This window comes from Thermobia domestica, chromosome 13, assembly GCF_964235325.1.
Source record: "Thermobia domestica chromosome 13, izTheDome1.hap1.1, whole genome shotgun sequence".
Taxonomy (NCBI): domain Eukaryota; kingdom Metazoa; phylum Arthropoda; class Insecta; order Zygentoma; family Lepismatidae; genus Thermobia; species Thermobia domestica.
Genome location: NC_137466.1, coordinates 113,071,396 through 113,083,461, shown reverse-complemented (window position 1 = coordinate 113,083,461; position 12,066 = coordinate 113,071,396). Strand labels below are relative to the sequence as shown.

General features: G+C 34.6%; 1 protein-coding gene across 13 annotated transcripts in view; it reads left to right on the top strand.

Annotated features, from left to right (window-relative positions):
• The first annotated feature begins 1,180 nt into the window (after window positions 1-1,180).
• chb (CLIP-associating protein) overlaps window positions 1,181-12,066 on the top strand; it is a 595,254-nt gene continuing 584,368 nt past the window's right edge. For all 13 annotated transcript variants that reach the window (XM_081736296.1, XM_081736291.1, XM_081736295.1 and 10 more), the window contains exons 1-2: window positions 1,181-1,326; window positions 4,175-4,442. In XM_081736296.1, the coding sequence (XP_081592422.1) occupies window positions 4,260-4,442 (183 nt within the window). In that variant the 5' untranslated portion in view covers window positions 1,181-1,326; window positions 4,175-4,259. The remainder of the gene's footprint in view (window positions 1,327-4,174; window positions 4,443-12,066) is intronic.

The window sequence follows — 12,066 nt, the reverse complement described above, 5'->3', positions numbered from 1 at the left end:
AATAGCAATCTTTCACTTATATACTACTATCATATTGATAAATTCTATATAAGTCTCTAATCCTGGAGGGATAACTGTTCCTCCCTGATCCCTCTAAATGACGCCCTCTGTATCTCTCCCTTTAACTGAATTATTTTTAATTAAAGAAAGATGTGTTTACTTTAACAATCGTAAAAGACATTTACGTCTGTTACTTCCGATGCGAGAAATGGGATTTAGGTGCCCTATTTCAAATAATGCAAGAACTGTACATTTTCAAGAACTGAAGTCTGTTGACATCAGAGATCATATAGAATGATCGAAAGATCTTCCCTATCTTTCCTTTCCTATCTCAACCTGTGCTAGTGCTACGTACTAATATACAATATAGGGCGAGAGTATAGTACCTACTAAAATACAAACCTTTCTTCAACAGTTGACAATTTCATGTTCCGCCAAACTCGGTCATAGCGTTAAGAAATACAAGTTTTATTGGCTATTTGGTATTCTATCTTAGATGTTACATGTTTAATATTGATATAGAATGGGTCTGCGTCATTTATATGTATATTGAGAGATTGGATTTCGTCTGCACGTGCACGGAAAGAAAGCAAATAATTATGTGAAGTAATTTCTACATTTTGTGACTGAAATTTTTTGAGTTTCTCCGGGGGGGGAATGAATTTTCTTCGGGGGGGGAGATTCCCCCCGGGCTACCCCCTGAATTCAACCCTGACTGAGAAACGGATCTGGCACTTCAAGCTGGGTATTGTGCTGAAATTTTATTTTCTTTCAGTGAAAGTAGTTTCTGTTTGGTTTTAGGTTTAATATTATGTTCATCTTATTTCTACTTTTCACACTATTTTCTCTTTAGGCAAAGCTTATTTGCTTATAAGAGAAAGAAATAAGGAAGAAACAGAATAAGTTTCCAGTATGAGTATTTTCTCCAGAGCGATACAACCAATTTATGCTGCGATATTGGCTGTAGAATGCTCAAAGCAGTGAACACAACATCTATGCAAATGCATCGAAATTAAAGCTTTTATATTTATTTTTTTAAAATCTACTCTCAATCAATATCTTTTGATTTTCTTTAATTTTCTCAATCTTAAATGTGTCCTTACGAATACAAAACATAAAAATATAAATAATGTTTTCATGCGAAGCTTGATGTTCATTTGTTTATCAGTGATTGGCAACACCGCCATTGACGTCAGGAGGCACATAACGGCAGTATAACATGGCGGAGAACTGGCAAAGGTGATAGGTGTTTGTTAGCAAGTGTTGTTTTTGAGATAGTATGTGTCCATAAAGCAAAGGAACATGGAAATAGTGTGATTATTTACGGTAAGTACTGATGAATATATGTTACACGTTATATAGAAATTAGTGCAGTAGATACACAAGAAAAAATGTTATATTGGGCACTGCAGAAAGTAACTGTTACCATTTAACCTTGCAATACCTTCTGCTGTAGAGTACTATTTTCATGCAAAGAATTGCATATATATTACATATGCGGTAAAACATAAAGAAATATTTACGAAAATTAGTTTTTAAATGCTTCTGTTAATGGAAGAAATATCTAATCTCTCCAAAAATACCAATAAAAATATTTTAATGCGAGGGACGTATTTACAACATGAATTAATAGCGTCTGTGACAATATCAAAGAAATTTATGTGTGAATTGTATGAAATTTGATGTGAACTCAAATTGCTAGAAGAATTGCAAGTGTAAATAATTAGGTGTGCATTACGCTGTTTTTTTTTCTCCTCGAGAGGAGTAGAATATTTGTACGATTTAACACGGATCTTAATAAACTCAATGTAAATAAGTTTCACTTTCTACAATAGTGATTAGCAAGTTGCTTAGAATTAGATTTTCATAGGCACACATGTTAAGTTTTCGTAAAATACCGTTGCAGTATTACATCGAATTAAAATGAATCGTGTACTTAATAAAAGTTGTACGCAGGATTGCATTTAGAACTTCGCGATTAACGAATAACTTCTGATTGATATTACTGTGTTAAGTCTTTCAGTGCATATTTATAATTAAAATAACGTATTTTATTACTATTGGACACGGACCATATTTTGAACGTCATGAAGGTCTGTTTTTATCGTACACTGTACAAACATACATAGAATTTGCTCATTGTGAACTGTTATTTAGCATACTTGTTGGAATAGCAACTTGCCGTTATGCATCAGTAACCTTATTTAAGTAATAATAATCGCAGTGAATGTTACCAGATCGGTAAGAGTATAGTAAACATAATTTCGTTTTGATTCATTGGTAACTCATTTCATTTGCAAAATTGATGTACCTTGACGTGTGTCATGGCCTCTCCTGATGAGTGTATGTGATTACACTTATTTGTTTTTATTGTCTAGTCTTGCGGAAGAACTATAGATAATGGTATTTTGGTTTAGATAGCGTTATATGGATTGCTAAGTGTGTAGTGTGGTTTGTGGTATTAATTTATAGAAATAATGGATATAATGAACGGGTGAAATCAAGAGCAGTGGAGGAACACGAGAAATAAAGTACTTGTCGTGTAACTGGGTTTAAATTTTAGTACCGGCTTGTTCATATTTTACGCTGATTTCTCATTAAGACCACAAGAACGTAAATTCTTTTCTAAATAATGTAGATTTAAAAACAGATTGAAGTTTGTTATTTGGCTCCGAGAAGTCGTTCCTGTGTATTTGGTTTTGGGTTCTATATTTGTCGAAAGTGAATAGGTTGTGTTGGGAGATAATGTATAGAGATAATGGCAAGGTTCTAGAACACAGGTCCTCCTCGAGGCCCACCACCCGGAGGCTAAGTTAGGTGGATTACGACAAAGTAAAGTATTTCAAACCATTAACTAACCAAAATACCACTTCTATAAAAAGATTTCTTCAAATAATTTGCACTATAAAATCACAGTGGGGGCAGAGCCACTAATTTCAAAAAATTCATTTTATCAAAATTCAACTAACCTGCCATAAATAACAAAAACAATAAAGTATTAAATAAATATATTAAAAATAATAACGTCACTCTCATGAAAACCTTAAGCCAATCACTAAATCTCTAAGCCCTAATTGTCAAATATAACTACGGGACACACAAACTATATATATATATAAAGATCATTCAGCATGGAATACATAGATAACATGACTTTCGTAAACTTCGGCGCGACAGTAAGTGCATAGGATTCTTCCAGAAGATATGCATAATTCCCGCAGATGACGAAACGTACGAATGCGATAAATGCGGAAACGTTATAAAATCCGTGAAAGACAAAAGTGCCTACCTAAGATACCGATTTCGATGCACGAAAAGAAAAAGAAAAGCTAGGATGCGATAATACTATAGATCCTACTTATAACACCTGGTTATATGATACAAAGCTGAAAGGTAACCAATTATTATTCAGCCTGCTCTGCTTCGTACAATTCGTGTGTGAGAACCTGGAAATCGGTAAACAAACTGCGGTAGACTATTACAGCTTCTGCCGCGAGATCTGCGAAGTAATCTACTCACAAACTGAAAACATACAGATAGGGGGAGAGGGGCAAACCGTAGAAATATACGAAACTTTTTTATCAAGACGAAAATACAACAGAGGCAGAAAATTAAAAGGAGAGACTGTGACAATCTTCGGTATGTACTGCCGCGAAACGAAAGTCTGAAACAAATCTTAGGAAGTATTATGGTCATATATGAAAAAGTATATTAAACCCGGTACGACAATATCAGACTCAGCTAAACAATTCTGTGTGAATTAAATATTAAACTTTGGTACAGAAAGGAACCAACCTAACTACTATGGTAAACCTGTGTTGTAGAACCTTGCCAGAGATAATCTTGAGTCTGCTCTGTTACTTATGGATTTAAAAGTATTTACTTACGGAATAGTAAAGACTTACTGAAAAATTTTTGTTCTCATGATGTTTGTATGAGTTTTACATCTTTCATTAAACTTTACAAAATAGATAGGTACTCCAATGTTTCGTGTGTATGTTTAATCTTGAGCTTCCTATAGAACTGTTATATCTTTTTCTAGTTTTTTTTTTTTTTATCGTGTGAATGTTTTTCGTTAGAACTTCCTTAAATAAGGAACTAAAGAAATGCTAATACGCAGTGTATCTTACAGTAGAAATATAATTTCTAACGGTTGTGTTTTCATCCTTTTCAGGTGTGGGTGTGGCTTAGTTGAAAGCCTACCAAAAAGTGTGTGTGTTGTAGTGTTGTGATTTATTTCCCCCCCATTACCTTGCACCATGTCTGGCGGAAACATGGATATTTTTCTCCAACTTCTGTCTACGACAGATCCAAAGAAGAAGCTTAGTATAGGAAGTGACATTATTAGTTTTCTGAGCAACCCCGAAAATTCTATAGAATGCTCAGATATTGGACAGTTCATCGATGGACTGGTGCCGTGGATGCAAAGTAGTAATTTCAAGGTAAGTACCACTTTTCCAGATGTTCATACTATGTGAAGAAGTGTCATTTTGTAAATATAGTGTGACATAGAAGAAAGTTTCGAGTTTATCTTTTTATTTATTTATTTATTTATTTATTTTAATGAACTAGAAGTTACTTATTGTGAAGTTATGTTGCTAGTGAATAAGTTGAGAGCAAGAGCTTGATTGATGAACTCAAAACGTACTGCAATTTACGTTTGTTGAGTCGAAAATTGCCGTTCACTATTAATGGTAGTGTCATATTTTTACCGATTTGTCGGTTAGTAGTTCCAGTTTCACTTAAGGCTGTTGCTACCTCTTTGTCAAGTCGAGTTTTCCCCTATCTAATAACATTGGAACTTTTTTCGAATTTTTCTCAGTAACCAATGAACAAATCCCTACAAAAATTTGCATGGAGTCAGGTCAATAATAAAGGATTCCTTATATGAGCTTATAATTTTACTAAAACCCTCCAATTAAGTTATTCATTCCCCCCTTTTTTATCATGTGAAGATTCGCAACAACGCATTGACGACACTCGGTTCTCTCTTCTAGCAGGTTGCGGAGGGTTACTTTGAGGTTGAACATTGTCCACAGCTGCGAGGGGGCCCTTTTCAAGAATGACATATTTATGGCATTTCAGTGAGGAGGCGTTGGAGTACGTTTTCTTTCCTGAAAGCAGAGAAAAAGAAATAAAAACAATGAAAACAAATCCATTCATCTTTTTTTTTAGCTTTTCCCCTGTTCATGGATAGACAGTTGTAAGCAATTAGAAGCGAACTGTCTCTATTGAATAAAGATACTTGTAGTGTATACGAAAGCGAATATCACTTTATTATTATTATTATTATTATTATTATTATTATTATTATTATTATTATTATTATTATTATTATTATTATTATTATTATTATTATTATTATTATAACTTTTTTGAATAAGTGGCATACAAAACATATAAAAATAATACAATAATATGCGTGGCTTTGAAAAATGTGCAGAATTTGTGAAGTTCCCACATGAAAGTCGGAAAAATACATAAACCTTCCATTATTTCCATTTCCTCCCTTTTCTCTGCAACATCAAAACAAGAAACCCCTTTGCCATTTTCGTCTTCACCACCCTTATCCAATAATGTCTGCTTATGTCTCCGTTACACAATACCTACTAAAGTTTGGAGAATAGTGTAATTTTTAGATTCACCCTTTTCTCCGCGACAATTCAAAACAAAAACTAATCTCGCTTTTTCAGTGCTATTTTCGTGTTTAGCACTCTAAAATTGTCCAAAAATGGTTATTCATAACTCCATTAGAAAATCTATATTGAACAACGTTATTTACTAAAGCGTTTCTAGGAGCAGATTTTTATGTATAATCACTATATCTGTATCCGGTAACTGTTCTTTGTCTTTTCTCTCCACCTGAAACAAATTTCAAATGCATTATTATCATATTTCATGCTTAATATAAATTACTGCATATGTATAAATAACTGCCTTTGCAGTTATAGTCACAACTTCGTATACTATTTTAAAAGCAAAAAAAAAAAAAAAAAAAAATGTTCCGCACTTTTATACTAATTAAACTCCAAGAAACTTAATGGAAACTACCACTGATTTCATATTACAGAAATAAAACTGTTAATTTGCCGACATCTCAAAGTACGTTGGGTATGGTTACCATACATTAGCATTTTTACAGACATGTCCGCATTTTGAGAGTTATAATTTCCATCTACATACATTTCCTGACCAAATTGTTTCGTTGTCTTGAACATGGCTAAATCTAGTCACACCGGGACTCTACTTCTTACTATTGTGTTTAGTATAAGCTTTCTGCATATTACCCAGGGGAGTACACGTAGAAGTATGCTCACATTTTGACATTTCAGAATATGGTAATCCTAAAATTGGCCATTTGCCTAACTTGACCTTAGTTTTGTAGAAGTTTCATTTTCTCATTGATCAAGCCATGCATTACATGCTACCATGTAAATTGATTATCTATCTATCTTGGGATTCGGCTGCATTGAAGCAGTCTTATTTTCGAGTGTTCCTTACCTTTGGGTTCCTATTTACGTTTATATTGAGCACACGGTATAATATTTTCTTCATCTCTTAAAAACCTTGTACGAGAAGAACATCTATTACTGTTGTTTTCAAAGGTCAATAAATCAAAGGTAGAAAGAGGGAAAAGCTGCTCATTAAAACTAATTCTCCCAAAAATACGAGAAACGCTAGTAGTGTTCCTTGGTTTCTATGTAAACTGTAAGTGATTTTTGAACATAACGTTACCAATATTATACGACATTGCAAATAATTTTGTATTCCAGTTGAAATGGATTTATTGAGCTTTAGATAACCTATTATTTTCTTATTGGAAGACAATTCCGTCTGGAAAACTCAGGAAATTTATAACAAATAAGGGCCCGTTCATATTGCAAAACGAAATAAAAAAAAATTAACAGCATAGCTCCTTGTTGGTTATCTATCAAAAGTTTAAGTGTTTCACAGTAGGGATCGCTGCTTTACTTACTTTGCTACTTAGATGTTGTTTCGAATTTTCCTTGAACCAGAGATCTTATTTGCATGTAGCGTTATACGTGGAAGAAATGAAACTTTGAAAAAAGGATGTACCATAGATGTGATTTCTATATACTTGCCACCTTCAAATCATCCCCAACGGGCTTCCTTGTAGTTAAGCAGAAAGTTAACCCTAACTGTATTCATAAATAACACTCGAAACAAGCTATAAACGGCACTAGCTAGGGATGCGCACGAGTCGAGACATGTCTCGAATCTTGACTCGAATTCTAGTCGAGACATACTTTATAAAATTCGAGACGAGTCGAGACAAACTTATTTCTCGACTCGAATTTTCGATTCGAGACACTAGTCGAGTCGAGACGACTCATAAAAATCTCGACTCGACTCTAATGTCTCGAAAATCTTTCTATAATTTGTAATATTATTTTGAAGAAAGTATTCACTCAGAAACAGTTTTGAAACCAATTTCTGGGAGCATCCATGTGTCTAGTGGAGCTCGAGCAAGGCACCACAACGGCCCAGGCGTCACACTGTTTGCAGACTACGTATACCCCTTCATGACGACCATGTTTCTCAACGGTAGTGGCATTTTTCGACAAGATAATGCACCATGCCACAAGGTCGGGAGTGGGATAGAGTGGTTCGAAGATCACAGGGGCGAGTTCCAAGTGATGTGCTAGCCGCCCAACTCGCCGGATCTGAACCCAATAGAACACATCTTAGATGTGATTGAATGTGACGTTAGAGCGCATCTCCCCTTCCCCGGAATTTACGGGAATCAGGTAACCTGTGTGCATATGTGATACCAATTCTCTCCAGCGATCTACCAAGAATCATTGCGTCCATACTAAGACGTGTCGCCGTTGTTATCCGTGCCAAAGGTGGACATACTGGCAATTAGGTAGATAGTCATAATGTTCTCGCTGATGTGTGTGTATATTTTAACTTGTATATTTTTTGTCTCGACTCGAATTTCATTAATGTGGTAGCTTGATGAAACAGTATTCCATCACATATTTTTATCCTCATGCGAAAATGTTTTAGTTGAATAAGTATGACATTGACAAACGGGTGTACTTCAATAAAAAGTAAGGCCTGTATTTTAAAATGAAGCATCAAAAGATAATGTATAAAATTAAAATTTTCTGTTAATAATATATGTAGTACTATTTGTATAATACTGTATGTGTTGTAGCCATATATGAAATTTCACTTCCACCGTTTGGAAATAAATATTCCATGCGTAGAATGCGTAAGTTTCAAGGTTATTATTATCAGGTTACACTATATCCTGTAACCAAGAAATAAATCCCTATTCATATTTCGAAAAGTTATAATAATAGAAAATGATATTTGTATCTACATTGTCTAGTGGAGCCTATTTCATTATGTATAGATGTCTTTCTTGTGTAATAAAAGAATCCCTGATACTACAGTTCACTTTCTCCTACAAATGCGCTCTGTAATAAGGGTAATGTGTGGTCAGTTCCTCAATTTCCCAATTGATTCGCGATACTGAATCAATACCGAAAAATTTGTCATCACTAGGAATAGAATTCGACAGCATTCACGCTAAGAACAAATTTGTGTAACAAAGGTTTATTTCTAAATTTTCTTCGCATGTGGTAAAAAAAAAAAGATTACTATTTAGCATAAAAATTCTATAATAGTATTCAAAGTTGTTAAAGCGATACATATTATAATTATAATTATTAGTCCAAAATGCTACCTTAATTGGTTTACCTGTTTCCGTGAGGTTACAAAAGTGAAAGAGCGCTAGTGTATTCAATGTGAAAACCCAGCTGGTGTCGGCACGGAAACAATGAATTGATTTTAACGTCCCTTTCAGCAGCGAGGCTATATGAAACGAGACTACTGATTAACGTGGATTCCGAACCACATGAGCTCCCGCCGGGAATCGAATAAGGATCTCCCACGCTAAAGGCGGCAGGGAAACGAGCATTACCGGCAAGGGAGAACCGATGTGGTGACCTCACATTTTAACTAGGTTACTAGTGTCAAAGCCGCACCGAGATTCCCTACTCCTTACAGGCTCTTGTTCCACGGATTCCCTATAATAATAATAATAATAATAATAATAATAATAATAATAATAATAATAATAATAATAATAATAATAATATTATTATTATTATTATTATTATTATTATTATTATTATTATTATTATTATTATTATTATTATTATTATTATTATTATTATTATTATTATTTCACACAGGAGATTGATCTGGTATCACAGCCGTCTGTTAATTTATATTTGTATAACCAATCACTAAATCTAAGACTTTGAAATACACGAGATGCAAGAGGCACCTTGCTATAGGTTTGAAAGTAACCAGAAAAACTTTCAATAAGACTGGACGAATATACTAAAAGCAATAGGTTCAGCAAAGAAAATAGAGAGCGCTCACTCTTCTGAGTGCCATAAATCTGTCCTCGAAAAAGGCGACAGGGGTAGAAACATTCATTCCGCAGATGCGTTATGGACAGAGTTTCAAAACCTGTTTTAAATGGCTAGCCCGAATTTCTCGCATGCTGCTAACACAAACAGGAAGAAAGAGAGATCGCACTGTTGCAAATCTTCACATGAAAAAAAAGGGGGGAATGAATAACTTAATTGGAGGGTTTTAGTAAAATTATAAGCTCATATAAGGAATCCTTTATTATTGACCTGACTCCATGCAAATTTTTGTAGGGATTTGTTCATTGGTTACTGAGAAAAATTCGAAAAAAGTTCCAATGTTATTAGATAGGGGAAAACTCGACTTGACAAAGAGGTAGCAACAGCCTTAAGTAGCTGAGTCGGGAAATTGAGAATACTGTGGTACATAGTGTTTTGAGGAATTTATGAACTTTATTAAGATAATGCTCAGTTGAGTGCCCCTTATGAAAAGATTGTTTGTGATATTCTGATGGGCGTAGCTTTAAATCGAATGACGCAGAAATTCAAGTGCTTTCATTACTGTACTAATTAATTACCAAAAAATTGAAGGATTTGTCCTAGTGTTACGAAAACTGACTCAGAATAGATATTAGCGTGTCAGATTTACTTCAGTTTTCATACTATTGAATAGTGTCAGGTTTGTTTTCCATTAGAGTAAGAGTCGAATACACTCTGTAGGATCTGTCCAGAATCCATAAATATTGTCTTTCTTTCACCTTTTCCATTGATATGCTTGTATTCTTACAATGTTCACTTAAGACAGTTAGACAGGCTGCGAAATAAATAACGATCAGAGATTTTACACATTAAATGTATGCGTGGTTTCCTTCTGTTGTTTGTTGCTACGTATATACTGCAAAACTTTCAACTTTTATTTCAAACACCTTACTATATTTGACTGATTTAAATTACTTTTTAGTGTTCACCGCACGTAGTAGTAACATTCCACATGTTCAGGAGTATGTTATGTAATAAAGTGAATAAATATTCTGTGGCAGTTATTTTCAAATGACCGATGTATGATGTAGAAGAGAACTTCTACAACCTGAGAATGACATACAGCTTGAGTAAAGGAGGGGAGGGGCGTGAGATGGGAAATACCAATAAACTAGTGTTGACAGTGTATGCATAGTCGTTGGTTCGCGAGTAGTATGTATACAAAACTACTGGCTATGGTATCGATGTTCTGGTTTGTCTATCGCCACTGTCTTTTATCAGCGGCCTGCCAGCTTCTTCCCTTCTTCGTGTGATTTATATATGTAACATGAACAGTTGTATTCTAAAAAACAAGTAGTGCATATACCGAAACTACAGATATAAACTTTCAAATGACAGATAGATTCAGGTGTTTTTCCCAGCACTTCACTCTTTGTAATTTCTCAGAATTTTTTATAATGCCCTTTACAGAAGAATGAAACAAGAGTAATTTGGATTTGGTTTGGTACAGACTCCAGTCTGTCTTCTTCGTACAAGCTTTCTCATAGCTAAATGGTTAGCGTTCGGTTTCCATTCCCTTGGAATTCCCGTGGTTGTAGGCCCACTTCTCGTATAGCTACTGTGTTGGAAACGGATGTTACGCTCAGGTCAATCTTATGTAGTAATAAACTGCATTTGAAAACCTTTCATAAGTAATAATTGTGTATGTAGTATGCAATTTTTCCAAAACTATCCACTGCTGCTGAATTACCTCTGTGATTACCAGCAGTGGCTGGCCCATAGGGTTTGCGGAATATAGCATTTAAGTGCAGTATATATGATGACGTCGCTGGTGCTCAATTGTACTCAATAAAACAAAGTCATTAAAGTGGGACATCGGGGTGAAGTTCTCGCGAGACCGGATTTTTATTATTTTGTCTTTGATTAGTTATCTGTGAGACCCTGACGAGGCTAAATAAAATTTCGTAGCGATGTATGTGTAGTTTGCAAAGGACTTTGGCTTATAAAGCAATACGATGACAAATTAAAAGCGTACCGGTATTCGTTATTTTTCACATAGTGGCAAAGTTTGCATAGTCACATAGAAGACATCCAAAAGGGCTCATTTTGTATCACATTTGGTGAAGCCTGTCGGTGTTCGTCAACATTGGTTCCATTGCAAAGTGGTCAACTTACAGGGAAGAGATATATATGCTAGTTAACATGGAGCATTGAAAGATTTTATAAGTGATTGAAAATTTCTATTGTGTTAATACATTATAAACATATGGTGAATTAATATTTTACTTATAGTTACAAATGGCTACTTTATTGCTTGAAGCAAAACACGAAAATAAAAGTTTGACTTGAATGGAAATCGAACCCGGGATCCTTTGCATTGTAGTTTCAAGTTCTCACTTTGCCACGCCGCCACTTGATAAGTTTGCGCGTCTTACGTTATATGTGGCGAGTAGAAAACTTTAAGACGGTTTTTCTGGGTTATTTTTGGCCATTGCGCTCTCCCAGTTTGTAATATTAACTCTTTAAATGTGCACCTTGCAAAAAATGGCCCCGAAGCTCTTACCAAAGTCTGCCTTCTCCTTGTAAGTCATGAATCATGACTTGCCTCACCTTTCTTGTAGCTTTTTTTTTAAAAAAATAAATAGCTGTAAGTCTAGATAGAAGGGAATCTATAGTT